This window comes from Periophthalmus magnuspinnatus, chromosome 6 (genome assembly GCF_009829125.3).
Source record: "Periophthalmus magnuspinnatus isolate fPerMag1 chromosome 6, fPerMag1.2.pri, whole genome shotgun sequence".
NCBI classification, from domain to species: Eukaryota; Metazoa; Chordata; class Actinopteri; order Gobiiformes; family Gobiidae; genus Periophthalmus; species Periophthalmus magnuspinnatus.
The window spans coordinates 2,547,594-2,573,247 of NC_047131.1; the positions used below are offsets into that span (position 1 = coordinate 2,547,594).

Here is a 25,654-nt window from a genome sequence, read left to right on the forward strand (position 1 = left end):
TGACATCACTGTTGTAGGTGAGGTGCTGAGGTAGGTGACTGCCTGGAGCACCGTGCCTCCTCCCCCCGGTCGAGGTATTTATAGATAGTTTGCAGCTGCAAATAAAAAAAGGTCCTGGTCACAAAGGTCATCGACTGACCAAGTACTTAGCTCAAATGGTTTAAACACCCGACAGGAATGCCAGGAACTTCAGCCAGTGATCGGCCTCTGATGAAGCTTTAATTGAAATATAAATATACCAGAATGTGTGGAGATTTAACAGGACGCATACCCCCTCACCTCCAGGTCACTGTGCTAATGAAAAAGTTGCTATACCTGATTTTTACTCTCTTAAAAAGTGTGAGAAAAGAACTAGTTCATTTTAAATGGTTTGCAGTGGTTCAAACTTTTCCCTCACTGACCCTTTGCATTCTGAGCATCCTACTTATTCACCGCAATGAGTTTGTAAGTTTATAACCCTCAGAGACCAGTGCACAGTTTTGCCTTGGCAGTAATGTTAAAAGTAAGTAGCATGCTAATGTGTACTTCCAGATTATCAAACAAAAAAATGCTTTCTCAGCAGATGCAGACAGCACACACCAGACTTATTTTGACCTTAAGAGCTGCTTATTGTAAATCAATCAAATCTGTAAATATATGTCCACCTCTTAAATAGTTTTTGTACATTCATTAGAAATAGGATGAATCTGCTGAAGAAATACCAATCTATGGCTTTCAGAAAAATGAGGAAAGTTGCCCTATAGCGATTAACAATTCTATCTTTTGAATAGAGAAAAAGTCTTCAAAACGTTGCAGATGACAAAAAGTAGAAACCCAACAATCCAACTGATATCAGCAATACCAATATTTACCCTGATATATCACCTGACCCTTATTCTTTCTTTCCATCATTTCAAAGCCTTTACCTGCAGCACAATAGTCTTGTTCACATTGGGAGCGTCGAGACAGACAGACTGGCCAGTGTTATTGTCGTGGCCCTAAACAGTGCTCATGTGTGCTTGGGTCCCACCACAGCCTGCTCCTTCTGCCCACGGTATATTTTTAAAGTGTGGCTCACGCATCCCCTCAGCCTGCTCCTAGGAAAGCCTGACTCGTAATTAGGTCATTTGGATGTTTCCTCAGACTATTTAAAGGGAAGCTCGCTTAAAGGTTGAAGTCGGAAAATGCATTCATTCAGTCGGTGGATTGGAATTCCCTTTTTTGTCACTGCCTGGCTGGAGAAAGACTGAAATATGACTTTAACCCTTGGGAAGACCTAACTTACTTCACGTTCAAAAAGAGCATCTCAAGTTTTGTTATTTTGGCTACTGCTGTCCATCATTTGCTCATTCTTGTAGTGTTGAGACACCCCCAGCCCCACTGAAACTTCCTGTGATGATGTAATGGCAAAAGTCATGCTGGTATTGGCTTACATATGTTTAGGTAATATTGAGAGGGACTGAACGCAAAGCAGGGCCCACTTCGACCATGTGGCACTGTAGTGGTGAGGACAGAGATGGTAGTTTACATCTGGTGGCCTATTCTTTTCTTTGTATATACTTAGGTTTTGAAGTCACCTATTACTCAGTGGTACAGAGGCAAGTGAATGCGTCATATCCTGGCTCAGGCAAAGGCCATGTTAGGCTGTAGATTATTTCAATACTTTTGGAGATCTTGGCATTGGTATTTCATGTTTAAGTAGGGCAAGACAATTAATGAAATTGTACTCAAATTGTGATCTAATTGTTTCAAATTGTCAAAAGCAATTTGTTTGGAGCAGAGACATTGAACTTTGGTGCAGTAAATTGCTTTTCTTTGTGCGTTAAATAACAGCGATTTGGAAAGCATTCATTTATGACTTAATTTTAAATTCAGTCTACTTTCACGAACCCCAGTATTATTATGATATGAAAATAATATAGCCAATTTGAGACCAATCATTACAAAGGAAACAAATGTGGTTGTTTTTTTCCATAACCCCAAACCTGTGTTAAGACTTGTGCTCATGCCCTGTGCAGGGGGTCATAGTATCAAAAGAAATATTATAACTGCACAGATAGATACCTCAATCAAAAACACTAGAGACTTTAACATAACAATTTACCATTTTTACAATATGTGGTCACATTGGAGACATCTGAAGAGTTTTAGGGTGGTGAACTAAGGTAGCCCATGAGGGACACACTACTGGACAGATTTGAAAGCCCACAGGAAAGTTTATGTCTCCTCAAAGAAATATGAGTCTTTTTTTCTAGCAGTGAAAGTTGGCTGGGGTCAAAGGTCAGTGTGGGTCAAGTCGTTCACTCAAGGCAGTTGGAGAAAGAGGAAGAGGAAGTACGAGTGACAAGATTGGTACTAGGTTCTTTGTCTGTATGGCCTTAAAAAGTCAACTTATTAGTGTAGTATAAGTACCAAGTGCTAGCTTGGTTATGATGATCATATCATGGAAGTATGAACTCTTCTGTTTGTGGACCTTTAACAAATTGTCCTCCCTGAGTCTGTCATTGCAGTGTCTAAGGCTGCCTCTCTTAATTGCTGTAAGTACCAAATCCTTGGTTCATTCAGAAACATGGCTTCTGTGTATCCACTGGCAGAATGTATTTGATGAAAATGAGTTTGTTTCATTTGGCATTCAGATGTGGTTTATTTAATGAGTGCACTTTGCCCAGGCCTGAGGAAAGCCCCACTCGCACTCACGTGTTGGAACTTGGCTGTGTCAGGAGATATATATATACACGAGGACAGCTCCACCTACACCCCAGTGTCTCAGCAAAGGTCAAAGGTGAAGACCTGGCCTGCAGCTAAACTCAATGCTGAGGGTCACTTTCTCTAAACGCCTCGTGAGCCACAGCTCCTGTTATGCTCTGCTCCCTCCACAACTGCCCAGGACTAAATCTGATACACTTTGTACTGTACTTGTGTCACTGCTTCAGAACACATCAGATGCCACAGATGTTAGCGAGCTTGCATTTAGCTCTTTCAGTGGAATCTAGAATTTCCAGACTGCTGAAAACATTAGCCTTTTACGGAGAGCCGCCTGCTAAAGTCATCAGTGAACTTTGGTGCTGTCAGAAGGAAGCATGTCTGATGGGGAGTAAATGCTTGTGCCTAATAACATTAGAGTAGTAGAAGCCAGAGGAGTCTGATGAGAAGTATGTGGGATTAGTGACATAAGCAAAGCACAGGGCAGCCTGCCCATGCACGCTGCTCTTAATGAGTCGCTCCATTGAAAGATGGCTGTGAGGTGAGGGTCAGCAGCGAGAGGCTGGGCCTCGGGGCCCTGCTGTTCAGACGTGCACAGCTCAGCTCTGGAGTTGCACAGGTATGTGCTCAGTGCTGCCTCCACTCTGTGACTGATGCATCTGCACCTGTATGTCAGTGGACCAGAACCTTGTCCCTGCTCTAACATCAGAGCACACGACAGCATGGATCAATGCTCCTGTATGAGACAATCACCGTGTGATCGGCCGGGCAGCATCTGTGGACTGTTTTATGGCTTGTGTTTAAGGCTTATGTTGTTTTTGCTGCTTGAACTCTCCTGAGCGATTTGAAGCACGGTTGAATGAGAGATTTATGATTTCCTCTCTGCTCTGAGCGCGGACCACTGTAGCTCTTCTGTGTCATTTGTTTATTTGTGTTTTCGATGCAGTCACCATAACCACCTTCTTCTCTGAGCACCTTCACAGGGCAGCCTGCCTGCAGGGCCACTGTACCTTCTGTTTGAGGTCTCACCTGACAAACAGTCAAGTGTGGAGTACTGCAAAATAATACTCACACAGGACTGACAGAATGAGTCTAATCTGCTGCCATCACAAAGGCTCTTTTACAGTTAATCAAACTTTTGGTTCTTCTGTGGAGCAACTAAATACTTTGGCCTTTCAGGAGAAGGGACACGCAAATATTGATATGCAGAGGGAGGAATGTGGGAGAATTAAACCTTGAGTGGTATTTAGTTGATTCAGGGTTCATTAGGGTTCATTAGGGTTATCATGGTGATGCGTCAGGAGATTGGGTCTGCTCTGGTTTCCTGTTCGCCTTAATCACTCTTACAGCAGCTCAATAAGTGGATTTATGCCCTGCCACACAGGTAAAGCATATATTTAAGGAAACCAGGTCAAAATGAGGAACAAATGACCTTTAAATACTCTAAAACAAAGATTCCATCATGTTTGTGGAATGCTGTGGTGAGCAATATGGAAACTGACTGTGTCCAGGACCATGTGGTTAGAAAAAAATAAATAGGAGAAAAAACTCGTTGTCTGAGAAAGAGGAAAAAGGAGTGGGGGCTGGTCTTGCCTCACACATGCACAGGCAGCACAGGGAGACAGGCAGACGTCCCTCCACGCTCCCCACAGCGCAGCCAGCTAACCACAGAGAGGTATGGAGGCTCCAGCATAACACAACCACACTGTATTCTGCGAGGGCGTCTCAAACTGCGGCGTAGCTACAACTGGTTTAGACCTGGTTTAGTCCTGGTGAAGTCCTCATCTATGGTTAAGACCAGTTCTCAGTCCAGTAGAGACAATTCCTGCTTCATTTATGCGGGTTGATCCAAGTGTTAATGGAGTAGAAATCAAAATATTAAGTTGAGTAATTTTCACTACTTTTTGAACCTATAATATTTGACTTTTTAGGGTATTTAAGGCTTGTATATTATTTTGAGTTGTTAACTAATGGTCCTTAAAGATACACAATGTAACTTTTTTTTGCCTCGCTTTTGCTTTGCCTGGTTTCTTCCACAGTATGGTATTAAATGTGTCGATCTAAACTGAAATAAGAAGGGGGCACCAGCGAGGCCGAGTTGCAGATCAGATCTATGGAGGGGCGGCCTTGACCACTGTAAGAATGCATAGAGATATTTAATGTGTGACATAGAGAAGTTTAATGCAGTACTGTGGATCATTCCAGGCAAAACAGATATCTCTATGGCGACAAGCAGGTGATGGACCCTCCACCATAAAAGTTACATAGTGCACCTTTAAATGCTTCAGCATCAATACAAAAATCACGCTCTTGTTTCTGACACCTGCCACACTTCCTCTCTCTCGATGTAAACAGAGAGACAGCACAAAGCACAGGGCTCCGGACCAGAATGCATCACTGCAGCCGAGGTGTGAGCTGAGCCGCCACGACGGTCGATACATCTGCCACATACAGCCTGATTCAGCACACACATCCTGATGCTGCTCCACATCTATACACAGTGTTAAAGGGTCAACCGCGGGGCTTTTCTGTGGACACTGATTAAACAAATGTGTACAAAATGTCGTCCAACAATAATAAGCCATTAGTCTTATTCAGCACTTCTGAAGGTCAGGAGGATTAGTCAATAGTGAATGTTTTAGGAGGAATCTCAAGGAAAGACATCTAAACTTAAGTATGAAGTATGAGTATGTTCACACTTGGTTTACTCCTGGTTTAGTCCTGGTTTAGGTCCTGGGTTATGACCTGATTTAGTACTGATTTAGTCCTAGTTTAGTCCTGGTTTAGTCCTGGTTTAGTCTTGGTTTAGTCCTGGTTTAGTCCTGGTTTAGATCCTGGTTTAGGTCCTGGTTTAGTCCTGGTTTAGTCCTGGTTTAGTCTTGGTTTGGTCCTGGTTTAGTCCTGCTTTAGGTCCTGGTTTAGTCCTGGTTTAGATCCTGGTTTAGGTCCTGGTTTAGTCCTGGTTTAGTCCTTGTTTAGGTCCTGGTTTAGTCCTGGTTTAGTCTTGGTTTAGGTCCTGGTTTAGTCCTGGTTTAGTCCTGGTTTAGTCCTGGTTTAAGTCCTGGTTTAGTCCTTGTTTAGGCCCTGGTTTAGTCCTGGTTTAGTCTTGGTTTGGGTCCTGGTTTAGGTCTCGATTTAGGTCCTGGTTTATCTCCTGGTTTAGTCCTGGTTTAGATCCTGATTTAGGTTCTGGTTTAGTCCTGGTTTTGTCCTGGTTTTGTTCTGGTTTAGTCCTGGTTTAGGTCCTGGTTTAGTCCTGGTTTAGGTCCTGGTTTAGTCCCAGTTTAGCCCCAGTTGTGACTACATCTATAGACTAAAATGTTTTATTTCTGTAGTCTATTTCTATTATTTCTATTTCTATTTCAATTCCTGCTAAACTCCATAACGCCCACAACGTAAACACTGTGAAATACAGGGATTCCAGACATGATATTTTTTTTACTCTTGCCAACTTATTTAGCTAATGTATCTGTCCTCCAGGAAACGCTTACTCAGCACTATTCTATCACTCACTTTGAACTGCCCCGTAGCATCAGACAGGCCTCCTCCTCTCCTCACTGACCACCCCGGCTCCTGTCAAAACCTCCTCTCCTACACACTCCATCTGATCATAGCTCATCCTCCTCTCCAAAACACTCACCCAGGATAACCATTTCAGTGCCGAAACATCTGGAAAACTCGTAATACCTTTTAATACCATGTTATTGCTAGCTACACTGTAAAAGGGACTATTGTTTTTTGAAGTCATCTACCGGCCACATGGGAGTTGTCAGAATCATGTCTCATTACAATCGCGCTCACCTGCTATGCTAGTCTGCTACGGTCATTTATCTTAGCCAAACTGCGATTACAAGACAGACATCAACACGATTTGTCCAATAACTCCGATAGAAAGAGTTGTAGAGCCTGGCATGGTCTAAAGTTAACTGACTTTGAATGATATGGAGGCTTATGAGGGGGCTTTGGCCATCTTGGAAAATGTGAAACTGCAAAAGCAATTATGGGCTTAAAGGAATGATTCGACAGAGATTTTCGCAATGCAACCAGTGTATTTTAACTGAAGCCAACACCACATCTATCAATATGAGAAGGCCATGGAAAGAGCCTTCCGGAAATTGAGTTTTTAGTCATGAAACCTTTTACCAACAGTGTAGAACGGCAATATGTAATAAATCATATATAATTTCTAGCATTTACACTGAGATGTATTGACTCAACTTTCCCAATATGTTGTACTAGTTTTTTCATAATGATGTTTTGAAGTAAGAAAACCTTTGACTGCTCTTCTTAGGTTCTCTGTGTAAGTCGGGAAGTGAAAAGGATATGAAAGGTTGTGTTTCTTGTGCCCTACTTAAAAAGAAGTGTTGTATTTTTATGGCATAGTCTTTGGAAACACCACATTTCATACATTATTTACTGTTTGTTTGGTCTGCATCAAAAGGTTTCCTACTAAAAAGTAAGTGTGTAGTGGTTTTGAAAGTTTGGTGTTTTTTTTAAAGCCACAGTATGCAATATTTTAACCCAAAAATAGGCAATAAAATCATGTTTGTTTTTTCATTTGTTGCACGGAAAACGTCTGAAAAAACACGCCTCATTACTGTGTGTGGGCTCGCATCTCCACAAACTTGACTCTTATTTGGTCTTGAAGGTTTTCACTTGCCTCTTTCTATGGAAATGGTGTCGCTTTGGCTTTAATCTTTCACAGTATGGCTTATCTATCTCCATGGAGAACGTTCCAAAGTAGGCTGCAGTTGACATTCCACCTCCAGAAAGTTACATACTGTACATTTAAGTAGATGATTACACACATTTTCCTGAATTACCACTCAATTTAGATGACCAACTTGAGTAATTATTTGTCTGACTACTTTTTACTTCTTCTAAACCCATATTATTTTAAAGTAACAGTCATCTGGCTTCTATACCCTCCTGTTCTTGTTCCTATAGACATGCACCTTCACCACAGTTGTTGCGTTCTTCTCGACTCAGCAGTCTCCGAGTCGGGCCGTTGTGGTAGAGCTCCATGCCTCCCCTCACACACACACTGCCTTAATTGACTTGTAAAATGCCTCTAAAACACATTTTATGGAACAAATTTGAGACCAGTGTATACAGGATTTGATAAGTTGTGCCCAACTTGCAATTCCGCCACCACTGAAAATTCTTTATGCTCAATCCAACTTTGCAAGATAAAACTGGAAATTACCACCAAGCACCAATATACTGCTAAACTGGTGAGTTCACAGGCGAGAAGCGTGTGAACTAATCCTGCCACAGTCCAACGTTGGGAAATAGACCTTTTTCAGTATCATATTTATCCATCTATCTATGTATTACAGATTATTCAAGTATCTATCAAGTCCATATGGTAATAAGTCAAGTTATTGGCTAATTTGCCCAAGACTTGTAATATGCATCACGTAGACTTGTAATATACATCACTTTCCCATGTATCTTTATCTGTATATTTGTTTTTTGTTGACTTTTATGGGCAGCTAAAGTTTTAAATCTGTTACATGAACTATAAATTAAATTTGACTTTATACTAAATCATTTATTTGCTGAGCGTTTGTCATTTTCCAGCTACTTTGATGTTAGCTATAGCCTGAAGCAAAGCAGCAGGTAATGCACAGTGGTACTTTGAACTCTGTCACTACTGGATCTGCCATCGAGTTTGTGCTGCAGCTGTTCTTAGTGGTGTGTTTTCATGCAGAGTTTGATAGATTCTCTGGAAATATTGGTTAAGGTACACTTAATTGTTCCCGTAGCGAAATATATCCTCTGCATTTGACCCATCCTTTGTCTTATCATCTTAGCAGAAGAAGTGACCCATCTCCAGATCTTGTGCTACACTTGGTCAGGACTACCTTACCTGGAGGATTTTACCAACAGTACTTGTTTTGGCTCATACTCACATATATTTACTTTGCTGTTCTGCTTCACCAAAGTTGGATTGCATTGGCACCACATGGGCCAGTGTAGAGTTTGCATGTTCCTACTGTGTCTGGGTGTATGTCTCCACACTGGTACTCAGGGCCGCAGCATATTGAGCAGCTGCTTAGGGCCCCGTGGCTAGCAAGAGCTCATACATTTATATTGAAAATAATAGAATATATAAAGTTTTACTGGAAACAAGGCTTGTGTGTTTACAGCAGCCATGTCCCTCTAAAACAATTACATTTTGTTTTATTTCTATAGTAGCACAATATTTAGTGCAGCCTACGTTTGTTTTTCAGTCGGGCAGAGGTGAGGGCAGCTATGTGTTTACACTGGTGCAAAGACCCTTTAAAATGTAAATGTAAGACCACTGTCGCCAACTGGAACACATTCTTGTCTAGAATTTCACAAATCTGGAATCTCCCGTTATATGTTTGTGTTCTGTTCTTGTGACTGTGGTAGTTGTGACATTTCGAATGTTTTCAGTCTGATGTTGATCATATAAACACAAATACAATCGGTCAAGGTGATGAGAGCAGAGTCATAATGTTGTCAAATGTGACTCACCAATACCTGAGCCAGGATATGTCCGCTGCCGGGGGGCCCAGATACAAATTCAGCTTAGGGCCCCCTGAAAGCTAGGGCCGGCCCTGCTGCTACTGATACTGGTTCAAGATCTTACATTGACGGGTGTATTGCAGTTGCATTCATTCATTTATTCATCCTTCATCAAGTTTTCTACAGGGACATTACCTTAAACTTGACCAGATCTCAAACTAGATCAGGAATACTTGACTGTTGAATTGAAGCGTTAGAAATTGCCCCATTGAAATATAAATACTACACACATTAGTTAAAATGAATGACAGCCCCGTCTTTGTAAATTGTGGGACTGCGCTGCTACTTCTGTACAGGCCTGTGATCTTCATACTGCTGCTTTTGTTGGACAGATCCAACCTGCGCCCCCACGCCTCGTCCCAGATACGCTCTCACATGATGTATGAGTGCCACTGTTGACTGAGGCGCACTAGATCAAGCCGTGCCCAGCGCAGTGAGCCCAGCTGACAGCCGAAAGGAGGGAGGCGGGAGGTGGAGGGGGGAGGAGGGGGAGGAGGGGGAGGGGTAAAAGCTGAAGGAGGCATGCGAATTTTCACAACCAGGCCTCACTGTGCGCATCTCCGGGACCCCGACCAGATGATGAGACAAGGAAACGCTTGCCAGAATATATGCATGGTATAGCTCTCATTTATGTCAAATCTGTGAGAGGAAATAGTGAGAGGGTGACAGCGGCTCAGTTTGTAGAGTTTTTGTCCATTGATGCCTGAAGGTTGGTGGTTCAAATCCTGCTCTTGACATAAACAGTTGAGTTGAGTGGACAGTGCCAGTGTGTTTATAGCTCCCACAGATGAATGCTGTTGTTGTGTCCTTGGGCAAGACACTTAACCCCCCCTCACCCCCAGTGTCTGTGTGCACTGGTGTATGTGAACGGGTGAGTGGTTCCTTGATGTAAAGTTCTTATATAACTGCGCTATATAAAAATGTGACCATTTAACATTATGGTTCCAATTGTTCGCACCATAATAGAAACAAAATGTATATATTTATTGTATATGCCTATACTTTATTATTCCTGTAGAAAAATGTATCCTCTTCACTTGATCCATCCTGCAAACGCCAGGTAACTTGTCAGGAGCAGTGGTCAACCAAAGACCCTTCTTCATTGGGATTGGGATTGGGTTAGGATTATATTGATATTATTTAGTAACTAGTTGCAAATCTAGTTTTACATTCATTTAAGATTTTAGATTGTTCTTCTAAAATGTGTATTGTAATCGCAATTAAACCCAATGAAACCATGACATCCCCACACATTTAGTCAATAAGTCCACCTACTATTCTTCCAGGCTATTCTCACCCCTTCATGGTTTAAATGGTCTTGATTTATCATCACTAAATAAATTCAGCGTATGAGCACCTGTCTGGAGAACGTGCCCCTGGAGGCTACTCGCTCCAACTGTCTGGGTCTCTGTGCTATTATTTACACTGTAAAGCAGTCAGCGCAGCAGGCAGCAGGAGAGCCATAGCACTGTAGCAACAGGACTGGACTATCCATATAAAGTGCACCATAGTTAGCACCACCATAAAGAGGTGGGTGGCAATGAATTACATTTACTCAGTAGGCAACATTTTAAATACATTGTTGTTCTTGGTATAGTTGTGCTGCACCATACTTACTTACTTACTTTGAACTCGTGGTAGTATTTTGACTAATACCATTGGTTATTTTGTGGATAACAAACGTAATAATACTGCAGTCTTATTGTAAAGTAACAATAATTTTACATTCATTTTAACTTCTCTTCCCACTTATGCACAATACTATTATCAAATGCAGTGTATTCAGGATTTAAAATGAATGCACAGGCTGCTTTTAGTTTGATATATTGAAAAGAAGAATGTCAAAAAACAGATCTGGAGTCATCCTGCAGTCAATTTGGCATGGTACATTTTTCACAGTCACGTTTGCAGCCAACCTGCTGATCTGACTTCCAGGTTGAGACCTTCCTAATTCATAAGTTGCCTTGTAAAACTGGCAGGAATTTTGCATTCTGCTGGAGGGCCCTTGAGCGGTTTGGATGCTCTCCAAATCTCATGTTTTCCAGCACAAATCTGAACTCTTTTTGCCAGCACATCAAGGCACAACGCATTGGTTTGGTTAGTTAGCATCTCTAGAAGTGGCATTTTGGTGCAAGCTGCGTCTCCATGTCTGACCTCACCACACAAAGCACTAGAGTCCAAAGGCCAAAGAAAACTGTCTGGGATGCACAACAGTTGAATGGTGACGGGCTAATCCCCGATATTCCCCTAAACCATCCAGGCTGCTAGCATTAGAACAGTGTGGCATTGTCCCTGCTCACATAAGGAGGCTGTGATTCATTTACTGGCCCTGGGTATTGGACCCTTTAGCTGTAGTTTAGTCTGTCCTCTGTGCTTTAACACTTTATTGGGTTGTTTGCAGCATAATATTGACCATAATACAGCCCCAGTCATTGTTTCACTCACATACGTAACACTGTTTATTTCAGCAAATGTCGTCTTATTTCGGTGTCAGTTCCATCTCCAAGTGGACTATGAGTGTTGGCTGTGTGAAGATTTCCTGTTGATTACACAGGCTCTTTGTGCTGAGGGAGTTTCTGTGTGACATGGCAATAGTGCTCTCTGCTGGCAATTAGCAGAAACTGTCATTTCATTTACATCTGACTCCTCTACTGCGAGCTATACTGCTGCCTTCTTCTGATGTCTGCTTTTCTTTGTAAAATATATCTTAGTGAGACATTTTATAATATTTAATTTAGCATTTTGTTTATAATGGTATTACCTGCTTATTTAATACTTTCTTTCTGTGTGTCCATAGGTCCCTGTGCTGCCAGATGAATAGTCCACGATGCGAGTGAAGAGATGAGCTTGCAGCGAGCAGCCCTGTCCCTGCAGTCCCTGCCACTGGAGATGTTCTGATTGATGCAGACGGTGCTCTTGTCTCCCAGACAGCCCCTGTGAGGACCTGGCTTCACCACAGCATTCTGCACCATGGCAGGAGAGAGCCAGCACAAGCACGCTGTCAAACAACTGGACTCCGAGTCCACACTGCGGGATGAGAGGCCGGCGCTGGACACACACAAAGACAAAACCACAAAGGAGTTTTCCGAGCACTTTTCACACAGCAGCACTGAGGCCAGAGTCAGCCGAGCGCTCCCGGCCGACAAAGAGAAGGATAGGGACGTTACGCAGCAGCGCGAGGCTGTGATCCGACCACAGCAGGCGGGAAAGATCGACTTCAGCTCTCTGCAGCACAGGACCAAGTTCTCCTCTGACAGGACCTGGCCCAGCGGCAAAGCCAGCCCCCAGTCTCCCAGCGGAAAGGGACGCAGCCGAGAGAAGGGCAGGCGCACTGGAAAGTCTGAGCGCGGCAGCCCACAGCAGCTGTACAGACTCAGCATTACACACCCACGACCCAACCCCACCATTGGGATCGCCTACCCACAGCAGAAGGTTTCCCCACCCAAGAAGCTGGAGGCCAACCGCGGCCCTGTTACGGGCAGCTACCGCTTCCACGTCCCTAGTTTACCTGAGCGAGAGGCTGAACTGCAGCAGGACGAGCTGAGCTACAGCCGCTGTTTTCAGGAGAGCTCCCAGGGCCTCACCCCCCAAAGCTATACCTCACAGCCCCCAGCCCCCCCGCAGCCAGCCTCTATGGAAAACAATAGTGCTCCAGCTGGCAGCCAGCTCCTTTTGACTGACTTTCCGATAAGCGGATCTAATACATGGCAGTCTTCAGACAGAACTTTCTCTGGTGCTAACTTTGGACAAAAGTCCACTCCCCTCACAGACAATAATAAATCCAGTGCCTTTGTGTCTGGTCCGTTCCAGTATGGATATCACATGCTGGAGGAGTCAGCCTCAGACGCGTTCTCCTGTGAACAAAGTGCACCGTCCCAGGACTTCACAGACTCTCTGAGCACTGCCCATGTCTCTCACTCTTTCCCCTTTGGCTCTGGGCCAGGACAGACTGTTGGCCAGAGCAGCACACAGTTCAATAATGAGCCTGCGTTTGTCCCTGCGGCAGGCTCCTCTGCACAGTGCCCCAGTCTGAGTGAGGACTCTGCCAGCAGTGACAGCTCCGGCTCCAGCTCGCAGCAGTCGGAGCAGGGCAAGGCTGGGATGCCTGAGTGCAAAGATGCTGTTGGACAGACAGACGCGTCAGGGAGTAAGAGGAACTGTCATCCTAAAGACACAGCTGCCAACCAGAGGACACTACAGGGAAGTGTGCACTATGCAAGAAGCCTTCCACAAGGGCCAGGGACTCAAATGCACTTTCCGAACAAAAAAATGAACGGTAACCCCACAATCAACAACATGCACAGGGGCTCTGTGAATTTTGACAAAAACATGAATAATAAGATTGTAAGTAGATTACCACACAACTGGGAGGGAAGCAACAAAACATATCAGTCTAATGATCAAGGCACACAGTATAATGAAATGAATGACAAGTTTCAGTTCCAGAATCAATCCGTTCATGACCAAAGATCTAACACCTCTAAAAACAGCCGGATGCAGTGGCAGCAGATACGGCCAAATACTTCTATGCACAACCAAAACGTGTCTCTGCAAATAAGCAATCAGAAAGTGGCTTACATGGTGTCTCCTTCAGACTGGCAGGAGGATAATAAGTCACATAAACCGAGCTCACTAAAAAACTCCAGCACATTTCAAAACGGGAGACAAGAGCCCATCAAACATGGCACTAGTGCTGTCTCGACTTTTAAAGTGGAAATGAGCCATACACAAGTTTGTGAGTCTAAAAATAAAACTGTGTACTTCGGCCTTAACCAGCCCCTCACAACAACATCATCGAGAAACTACAGCTACCCACCATTGCAAGTGCCACCCATGGGACTCATGATGGTATCACCCTACGAGTCCCCCCTGCCCTCCCCTGTCCATAACCCCGCTTCCAGTAGCACCTGCTCGTCTCTTTCCCCTGCTTCCACCAGCCCAGTTAACTTCAGCTCAGAGGAAAGCCAAATGTCCAAGCCAGCCCCCCCTCTCCCCTTTTATCATCCAGCTCAAGCCAAAAGCACCTCCGATCACCTGAGCAGCCACCCCCACACGTTCCACTCCGACAGAGCTCTACCGTACACAGCAGACAGGAACAAAGACGACATGATGGGCTACTTACATAACAGCGTGCACACTAAGAGCTCCATGGATGTAAACAAAACCTACATTGACAGTTTTGGAGTGGAGCATCACCAGCCTCCCCCTCCCTACTCCGCACACCAGTTAGCCACCTCACTAGCCACGGCTAATCTCGATCAGTTAGACGTGCTCCTCACGTGCAAGCAGTGTGATCAGAATTTCAACAACTTGGCTTCCTTTCTGGGCCACAAGCAATACTGCTCCCAGCATGCATTTGCACAGAACGAGCTAAAGGAGATATCAAAAATAGATGATAGTAAAAAGTTTAATACTGAACCAGTGAAAAACATTTCTGCATGTTCAAATATATCTTTGCCTCGCTGTCCGTCTGAACTCCACCTGTCACTGCTGGGGTTAAATAAAAATGGAGAGCTTATTCCTGACACTAAAGGAGAAAACAAGGACGATTCCATGAAACTCAATCTGTTTACTGGCTCTGGGAATCTCCCTGTGCCTCTGCCCGAGCTGGAGATGGAGGACGCCAAATTAGACAGCTTAATTACGGAGGCTTTGAACGGAATGGGCTATCAGTCTGACAATGCTGAAATAGACAGTAGCTTTATTGATGCATTTGGTGACGATGAGCTAAACAACGTCAAAACAACATCGACTAAACAATCTTTGAAAACAAAAGAATGTGAGAAGAAAAGTAAACCAAAAGCCGATTCCGACAGATCTTTTACACAGGGAAAGTATTTTTATGATTCAGACGAGGAAAGCCCTGACAGTGAGAAACAGTACACAGAATGCAAATTAGAAAAGATCTCTTTGAATTTAGAACAAGATGAGAAAATTAACATTAAAAAAGAAGTTTCTCATAAAAATTCAAGAGGCGCCTCAAGGGAGAAGGCACGGGAACAGGATGGCAAAGCGAAAGAGACACGAAAACTGTGTAAAAGTGAGGACAAAAACACTCAGCGACTTGTGCTATCCAGTAAGTTCTCCGAGCGCTGCGAGGTAAAGGGCTTCCAAGAAAATGGGTCCGGCCCCTCCTCTCAGGCCTCTCTATCACCGACCTCCAAACCCACCGTGAAGGAGAGCAAGCGAAAAAACACCGCTGGGGGATCCTGGAGCAAAGAACTGATTCATAAAATAGTGCAACAGAAAAATAAGCTCCACAAGCTTCATGTCAAAGGCACTAAAAATCTGCAGTTTTCCTTAGTGATGGAGAGACTGACGCCTACTGTACAGAACCCAGCTTTCGGGGAATATGACTATGTATCCGATTCTGACGATGAATGTGAACCGGTGAAAATTGCAAGCCAAGGAAGGTTGAACCAAAGTAGCCGGTGCAAATATACATATACCAAAGAGTGCAAGTGGCGGGCGAGGAGTGACAGAGACCAGGCCGCATGGAGGCACGAGTCGAAAGAATGTTTTGAGGTGAAGAAAAGTGAGGAGCTTTCACTGTTTCCAGAAAAACCCAAATTAAAGCGAAGAAGTAGTAGATCATCAACAAGCAGCGATCTCAGTACATCCGTGAGCGATGGCACCAACAGTCCCAAAAGCACTGACCGCACCGACTCGGACTGTGAAAAGAAGATTGACGTGAAAAAGAAAGAGCCAGCGGAACACCGAACATATGAGAGGTCGTCCCCTTACAAATTATGTAAAGAGTCAAGCAAACTAGCACTGACATTCACCAAGTCTGTCAAGAAATACAACTCTGACAAAGCTATTGTTTCGGAAAAGAAAGAGGCAGTGGAGAGTCCAAAGAAATGTCACTCACAAGTTTCTGATACACCGAAAGCAGCAGACACGACAAAAAGTGCGGAAAAGCGGAAAAACTCCCCATCGAAAACAAAAGACAAGCTCCTCAGCAAAGACTCACAAAGCAGTGTGGATAAAAATAGCCAAAATGAAACCGTCAATGTGTGTGCCGCGCAGGAGGACCAACAACAATGTAACAAGCCACTACACAACGATACCCAATCTCTGAGCATTCACAAAAAGGCCGATTCCTCCACAGAGAGAGGGAGTAAAAAGGGAGGGGAGTCTGGTGTCACCCAGTCTGATTTATCCACTTCGGGGGCATTTGAAAAACAGAATGACAGTGCACTGAAAGAACCCATTACTTTAGTCAATGACCTAGACACACACAAGGCCTCACCCCTTTGTAGTTCGCTGATGGATAGTGTCTGTTTGTCCCCATCTGAACCACAAGACGCGCTCATTCAAAAAGATACGCTTCACCTTATGCCCTACAGTCTAGAGCCGGAGCAGGGCCTCATCAAATCCCCTCTCTCCTTTGACACCTCATCTATGTTTGGAGAACTGGCCGGATTTGACAGCGGGATTTACTCGGATATGCCCATGCAGAAAGAGGCATTCCACACCATAGAAAACACTACGACCAAAAAGGAAGAATTTGTCTCCACTTTCTCCCCATTTCTGGAGCAAAGAGATTGGAGCATGATTGTTAGCCCTGTCCTACCGGATGAGATATCACAGTACAAAGCGGAAAAATCAGGGGAAAAGAAAGCAGATTACAATCACGTTTCCCTGTCTCTACCGGAGAAGATTATGGACTACAGCGGCAACCTGAACAACTGCGTTTCCGATGATGAGTTGGAGATAAAGCGAATAGTAAATGAGCTTGAAAATCAGCTGCAGACGACGAAGTTGGAGAGCCCACCACTGCTTGTACAAGACTCCCCCAAACCTCTCCAGATGAGCAAATTCTCGCCACTTCGTCTAAGCGATGAGAGTGAAAATGACAGTTCCAGTTTGGACATGAGCTGCCCAGTGGAGCCTATAAATCCACCCATAGCCAACCTTCCCAGTGAGCACTACACTGAATCGGCTCTCCCCTGGTCCAGTCCTTTCCCATTTGAGCTCATAGGGGAACACACAAGCCCCCCCACTCCCCTCCGGAGTGAAGCAGTGGTCCTTGAACCTCTGACAGAAAAAGAGAACAATGGATTGAGTTTAATTAACACCAAGGAGGAAAAGGTGGAGAGAGTTGTGTCTGCTGAAACAAAAGAGGACGCTTTGGAGCAGAGGAGATATGCTGAAAACCTTAGGAAAAGCCTGGAGGTGATTTCTGATTCTATATTCAAAGAAGATGCTATTATCACAGAACATAAAGAGCCCAGTGCCACTTCTCTCATGAGTCAACAACATCAAGAAATTGAATGTCAGACAACCGATGCGTTTGAGACACAAGATCAGAGTGAAAAGGAAGCAATTACTAGGCAGGCGAATATATTATCACCTCCAAATATCAATGAGCGGAAGGATGAGATTGAATTCATTTTGAATGAGTCACACTCATCTCTCTCCGAAAGCAATGACCCCGCCGTCTGTGGAATCGAGCCAATTTCATCTGAACCAGACATGCCCACTGAAAACAATAGTAGGGAAGAGGCGGGAGACAAAGTCCTATCGAAGGATTGTATCAGTGAAAATAGTGATTCTATCAAGCCTGATGATGGCCCCAGAGACATGACACTTGACCCACGTGTGGTGAAAGAGGCCCAGGGGAGCAGCAGTGCAGAGGAAAATGAACAGTTATTAAAAAACACGTGTGTCAGCTTAGAACATTTAAGCATGAGACACGAGGACGCAGAGGCTGTGAAAGGAATCATTGGTCAGTGTGATGACAATCCGCTCACACCAGCTCTACTGGATGTCTCATTGCACACTGACGAGAAAGAAGAAAGTGTCACACAAATATTAATTGCGCAATCCAACACAATTTCAGCACATATTGAAATGAACAATAATGAATATTCACAATGTGTGGCAAAAGATAACTTTTCTAATCTGGGAGGTGACATGTCATTAGAACTAATCACAACATATAAACCCTGCAGCCCGATACTGGCTGAAACAAATGAAGAAAACATTGATCAGTGCTCACCTTTCCCCAGTGCTCAGACGACAGAAACAGCCAATCTTTTAATCCTCTCGTCCTCAGAAAGCCTGATGGACACAGACTGCAGCAAAGTGGATCCATTTAACAACCCATTACAACATGACACACAGCTACAATTTGACAGCATTCAGAAACAGGAGATTCTAAATGTCCAAGACATCAAAGAGCAACTTCCTGTTGATTTCATGGCCAGCAGACAGAACTCCCCATGCAGAGAAATAGAAGACAGTCCCTGTCTCTTTATGCATGTTACCCAGCCGAGCATTTCCCTCCTGACCACCTCAGACCAGGCACATGTAACGCATTGTGACAATGGAGAGGATGCACAGGCCAGCGCAAGCAATAATCAGTCTGTTGAGATGAAATCACCTCTGGACAAAGATGACAATCACAATGAGCTGTTAGCAGCAGCAGAGATTGAGTATTCTAAGATAAGCCCACCTCACCCTGACCTGGGGGATATTATCGAGTGTAAAGTCTCCAAAGCCAGCGTCCCCTCGCCTCTATCCATAACTGGCCCAGAGGTATCGGAAGCATCAGAAAGTCTGGAAAAGACAAATCCAATGTATGATTTGAAGCTGAGCCCACTAAACTACAGCAGCATATCAGATGACCCTCCAAAGCTACATCAGTACGATTATATTCCAATTTCACCAGTGCAGCAGTCTGATGATAACAGCGACCAAAGGGAAGACATAGAGCTTAACAATAATTCTACACACATTTTCAAAAACAAACCAGACCTGACCCCTGAGCTGACTTCATCCCATGACCCTGTGCCAATTAATGAAACCGAGCAACTCACATGTTTTTCATTGCATGTCCCCTCAGAAAGCATTTCTTTGGCTTCTGAACTAAAAAGTCATTTGGAGGATTGCCACAATGCAGCTGAAAACATAATGACCGAAACTGAGAAAGCTAACTCCAACGAGGTATCTACTGAAGACAACACACAAAACATTTCAGATGGTCCGCCCACACCAAAGATCATCTGTGAAAATGAAATTCAGTCTCTCCCGGAGCCGTCCGACAAGCAACTACTAACAATAGAGACTGGCCAGGGTTCAACAGCTCACAAACAAGATATGGCGAAGAAGGTGCCGAATGCTCAGCAGGGGAAAGTTGTGTGTGAAATCTGTTTCATGTGCTTCAGGACTGTACCAGGGTTAAAAAGGCATAAGGCTATGAAGCATTCAATACGGGCTGAAAAACACGCTGGCATTCAAAATGTATTAACCAGCCAGCCAGAAACTCTTCTTATTTTTGACCCTATAGAGAAGACACATAAAGATGATTCACATACTAGCTTGGAAGCAATTACAGAGACTATTGATATGTCTAAAGCTGTAGAAACTGGTTTGGAAGAAATGCAAAATGAGAAAAGTGCAATTAAAGTGAATGAAATAGACCCGCAAACCCCAAAAGTAAAGAAGACGAGCAAAGCTAAAAGGAGCAAAAACACAGAGGTAAACATCACAGCTGAGCCCTTCTCCGATCAGCTTCTAAATATATTAAAGACAAACATACTGCAAGCTATCACTCCTGAATTTCAAAACAATGCATTACAAGTGCAGTCTAAATCACTAGAGAATCAAGTGCACATAACTGAACAAGCAGCAAGTGAAATGGAAGAATTCCCTGAATGTGTAACAGAAAATTTTACATCTCAACCAGTTACAAAAGAGACGGAAAAACCAAACCAAACCACAGAATACAATGAGGACGAGAATGTGATTGCAAGTTGTGAAATGTGCACAGATAAAGGCATGGACAATCCTATATGTGTGAACAGTGATTTAGTTGGACAATGTGTGGGGGAAAGTGTGGAGAATAACTCAGATGGAGGAGAGAAGCAAGAGATTTGTGAAAATGCTGCAATGGACATCAAAAGCGAGAACAATAGTGACTCGACTGACAACCATGCTCAATCCAGCTGCCCCCCTATGGACTCACCTGTCATAAACCCAGATTTGAAAGCGATATTCGATGACGACAATACATTTTCACAACTTTTTCCCAGAGATGAAGAAGCAAAGAGAAAAAAGTGCCCACGGGTTTATACAAAGCGAAACAAAAAGCAAAAAACTGACCCCAGTGTCCCTATTAGCAACGTGGAACAGTTTATCGAAGGCCAAGCGGAGCAGACAGCAGCAGCCTTCAGTGACAACCCAACCACTCACTGTCAGTATGAGACAATTTCTATTGACGATGCCATTATGCTAAATATGTGCCACAACAGTGCTCTCAAGGCCGACGCACTTCCGCAGACAGAAAGTAAACAAAATCAAGATGAGAATGTTGAAGAGATTCAAAGTAGTCTCTTGAATGGCCTAGAGAGCACCATTGATAAGTCCTTATTACATTTCAGCAGATTAAATTCAAACTCTGCCATGAGCTCTGACCCCAGCACTTGTAAAACTGAAGACGAGCTAACAGGCCCATTTCCGCCACCTCTCTCTACTGACCCCATAGAAACAAGAGTGAACGAAAGCATACAAAACCTGCACAGTATTGACATTCAAAATATTAATACAACATTCCAGCTGCCCGATATTCAATTCTTTGATTCTGGGAAGGACATAACATTAGCTCCTCCTATCGAAGCAGCAGAAGTTGAGAAAAAGGAAGAGGACAAGACCAACAAGCACCAAGAGCGTCGTGGCCGCAAGCGTCAAGATGGCGGCATGAAGGTCAAAGACAAGCAGTACAAGTGCAAAGTGTGCTTCAGTTGGTTTCTCACACTGGGCGAGCTCAACTTCCATAAGCTCTCTCACAACCCCTCTCCTCCCCCCACCTGCTACATGTGTGTACAGCGCAAGTTCAGTTCTAGGGAGCAGCTCCGTGACCATCTGTGGGAGAAACACGCTAAAAACAAAAGCGGAATATGGACCTGTGGCATGTGCCTAAAGGAGATATCGGACGTGTGGATGTACAATGAGCACTTACGAGAGCACGCCACTCAGTTTGCCCGCAGAGGTCAAACGCAAGGCTCCATGCTGGGTATTTCTGGCATCATGCAAGAGACAGCTGTGAAGAATTTTATTACCTCTATCATGCAACATCGGCCCAGCAAAGTCAGCAGAGAATCCAGTAAAGCGCAAAAAGAACAGGACAAAAATGGTGCTTCGGAGAGCGTGACGGAGGAGTCAAAAGTTCATAAAGTTAAAAGTGGTAGTGTATCCTGCGGGAGGCCGGGTATTTTGACTCCGCTTGAGGTCCTGCACAAAGTCGACACGCCTAAAAATGTGGAGATCCATCCCAACTGCAAAGACCCCTCCAGAGACTGCCACCACTGCGGGAAACAGTTCCCCAAGCCCTTCAAACTGCAGAGGCATTTAGTAGTGCACAACTTAGAGAAAATCTTCCTCTGTCACAAGTGCCCTGTTTCATATCAAGAGGCCCAGGAGCTGAAAGAGCATTTGAGACGAGAGCATGAAGACGCAGATGAGCTGGATTCAAAGCACACCACCCTCTATACGTGTGAGCTTTGCGCGGATGTAATGCATGTCATCAAAAAGTCATTTATCTGCAGCACTTGTAACTACACTTTCTCCAAAAAAGAGCAATTTGACCGACACATGGAAAAGCATCTACTTGGGGGAAACAAAATCTTTAAATTCCGAGGTGTTCTGAGGCCTGTCAAAGCATCCATCACAGAAGACAATGAATGTGACTCTCCTGCAAGTAAAAAGAGGAGACTTCTTTCTGACAGCCTGCCTGAAAACAGCTCAGACAGCGGGATCGCCAGTGTCAGTCCGTTGCACCAAAACTCTGAAACTCAACCTTCCAAGTCATGCGTATCCATGGCCGACGACTCCACTCAAACGACTGTGAACGAGTACAATGACGCAAGCAACAATGTAAAGACAGAAGACGTGGCCGAAGACTACTCTGAGCTACTTATCGAGCTGGGGAAATGCATTCACATGAGCAGCACAGATCTGCCCAAAGAGGAAATTGAGCCAGCGCTTTCACCTAATCCTGATGAAGAGGGTAATGGAAAATTGATTAGCGAAGCATGTGATGTGAAAGAGGAGAATGAGTCAGTATGCATTCGAGCAGCGTCCAAAGAAAGCGATGGGGAGGTGGAGATTGTTAATGCGAAAGGTGATGAATTATCTGGCAATGTCACAGCAGAAAAAGAAGATATCCCTCTTATTTCTAATGTCAAAGAAAATGTCACAAATTTCAAAACACATGAGCCAAAAGTACATCAGTTAACTACCAACTTATCAGAGCAACAAAGAGAGGAGGAGCAGAGGCCTCAAGCTTCAAAATCCTCCAACGGTGACACTAAAAAACAAACTGCCGGTGTTAGGACGGAGCCAGACAACAACGGCAGTAGCAAAGACAGAGTGAAAGCATCGGATCATTCCAAATCAACATCTGTAACGCAACCCAGAGTCTCAAATGGTCTGCAAAATGAAGACAAAGAACCTCCTAAACTGCAGAAAAAGAGGAAAGACATTAAATCTTCTCACAGCTCGCAAAAAATCTCCTCTCCAGTCACGCAGGAAAACTTCGACATCGAGGCGCAGGCCAGGAAGAAATTCCGACCCGGAAAATCTATGACAATTCAAAGGAAGTCGGACGGACCAAACGACTACGCCGTGCTCTCCTCCATGCACGGCGACATCGGGAGCAACAAGATCATATCCAAATGCAAGACTTCCAACATGCAGTCCAAGAAAAGTTTACTTGAAAGCTGCATACCAAAGAAGAGCGAAGTTGTGAATTCGCTAAACGTAGATTTCAAAGCCAAAAAAGGAACTATGGGGCGTCCTCTGCACTCGCCCATCTCTAAAGTTCCGATGAACAATTCTTTCAACAAATCTAAGACGAAGATAGGCGTGAGAGCTATGGACAGTCATTCGTATCGGACAGCTGAATCGCAGAACCACCTCCTGAGCCAGCTGTTTGGCCAAAAACTCACCAGCTTCAAGATCCCATTAAGAAAGGACACATCTGAATCCATAAACTAATGTCATTATGGGAAATGTGTGAAAAATGGACTATTTAATGGCTGTTGATTCTGGTGAAAGAGATTGCACAGCTTCTTCTGTGAAATGCTATCTTTAAACACTTAACGTAGTCACTTTATGTCTTCTTTATGTTTTATATTAAACAAATGTGAGGACTAATAGATGAAATGAATAGTGGGAAAACCATTACTGCTTTTTCATTGTCAATAGTACCGCTTATAGAGATTATATTTCATAAAGGGAAGTTAAAAAAAAATAATACTTGAAAAGAAAAGTAAAATATTGTCTGTTTTAAAAGATGCATGTTCATTTTGCATTGCCCATATGTTTTTAAGTGTCAGAATGGACCAAAGGACATCATGGCTGACTTGGACTCTTGTCTGCGCACCTTTTCATACATGCATAATCCTACTTGTGTATACTGTCCAATTTTACTGTATTGCATTGACATTCATCATATTATCATCAATTACTTGGTGCTACGTTGTGTTTTATTGTAATGTGAATGCCAATGTTCTCGGAAGGGAAGACTTTCTGTAGCAGTTACAGTACTACACATTTTGTTTTTTATACTGGTTTTCTGTAGACAATTCAAAATACTGTGCAAACAACACTCCTCCGTATGTAGGCTGGTACATCTCACCAAGTGTCCTATAATGTAATCTCAGGTGCATATAAGGACACCATTCCAAAGACCTGTATTTGTGCACTGAAACCACCATACCGCAATCAAGACAAACTCATATCTGTGTCTGTAAAACCCAAGTGTTTATTATAAATAGTATTTAGAACAGCAAAAGGTGCTTTATTTTGTTCATACTTGTTTATACCTTTTTGTATTATATTGTAGCTATAGAGAATTGTTGGTGTAATGCTTCATGACAAAGTTTTATTTTAATAATGTGCAAATGAGTAAGAAGAAAAGGGAAAGTGAGGTGCCCCTTGCGAATTGTTAAGTGGTCCACTAAGTGCCTTTATTGTTGTTATTAAAGATCTGTATTGCAATCGAAGTCATCTGTTTTCTGTTGTTTTTGTTGTTGTTTTTTTCAAATGTTGTGAGTCCCTTTGCTGTCACCGTTCACATCAAGCAGTGAGAACGCCTAGAGCCTAGAGGCAAAAACAGGTGCGCATAATCCAAGGCTCACTTTAGTTTAACATCTTCAAACCTGCAGCGACCATTCCCCAAGCACTGCAAAAAGTAACTCAGCTGAGAGTGTTACTGCTAATATGAGATATAATTACTGGTTTAATAGTTAGTCAGTTAATTAGCCAAATCATTAGTTAAAGTTCATTTTTAGATCAAATTCAAGGTGTTTCGAACTTGTTTCTATACATCTGTACATTTTTAAGATTAATGCCATACTGTGGAAAACAATAACCTCTCCATGAAGCAGTGGTAGATGAAGTACTTAAGTAAAAGTCCAGATACAGTGGTAAAAAGTTCAAGAAAAAGCAAAAATATCACATGGAAAAATCTATTTCAGGAAAGGTATTTAAGTACCCAAGTGTTGTACGTGTAAAAAAAAAAAGTGATATTGATTAAAACAGGAAAGATATTTTGGTCAACAGTTGCAATATGAGTCAATCGCCTAATTTTTCTTATGAATTTGATGTATTTATTTAGTTTTGCTCAAAGCCGAAGCTTGAGCTCGAAAACTTTAGTCAGGATGTTTCCACGAACATGGTAATAACCCCTCAAATCATATGAAAAGTACTTTTTACTTTTACTTTTTACTCCTGTTCAAAGATGTAGTGGAGTAGAAAGTAGTGGAATACCTGCTCTCAAATGTAGTGAAGTAAAAGTACAAAGTATTTCCTGTAAAATGTAGATAAGTAAAGTATAGATACCTAAAAGTACTTAAGTATCAGTGTTACTTTGTTACTTTCCACCACTGCCATGGAGACATGATTGGCAGACCCTCCACCAGAAGATTTACCTTCATATTTTGAGCTAAGTTATTGTGAAAATGGTCAAAAATGTCAGTTGGTGGTTTTCCAATTATAAAATATGATGATATTATACTCAGGGACGGGGGCAAGAGCCAGACTCGTCTATTGATTACATGACATTTTCATATATAAAAATCTAAAAGGCAAATTAATTAATGGACTCATCATCATTTGTATCAGTGACTAGACCCTAAGTCGCCATATCACAGCAAAGATCTGCATTTCTGAAAGATCTGAAACGAGCAATAATCTAGGTTTTAATTGTCAAATCAGATTCAAGTGGCCCATACATGCTTGTACTTTCTTTCAGTGTGTAAGTCAGTGTACTTCGGGGTCGTCCATCGGCCGCTGTCTCACCACGTATAGCATGGCTTGTATCCCTACATGAACATTTGTGAACACCATCACATAGGAATAAAAAGCCATAGTACACGGCGGCACATTCAGGAAACAGCTGACGGAGGGC

General features: G+C 43.3%; 1 protein-coding gene across 1 annotated transcript in view; it reads left to right on the top strand.

Moving 5' to 3' along the window:
* The window catches only part of LOC129456323 (zinc finger protein 469), a 64,052-nt gene extending 39,809 nt beyond the window's left edge, over window positions 1–24,243 (top strand). Inside the window, exon 3 of the mRNA XM_055222515.1 lies at window positions 12,035–24,243. Within this exon, the coding sequence (XP_055078490.1) occupies window positions 12,208–23,238 (11,031 nt within the window). The 5' untranslated portion in view covers window positions 12,035–12,207 and the 3' untranslated portion in view covers window positions 23,239–24,243. The remainder of the gene's footprint in view (window positions 1–12,034) is intronic.
* The last annotated feature ends 1,411 nt before the right edge of the window (window positions 24,244–25,654 follow it).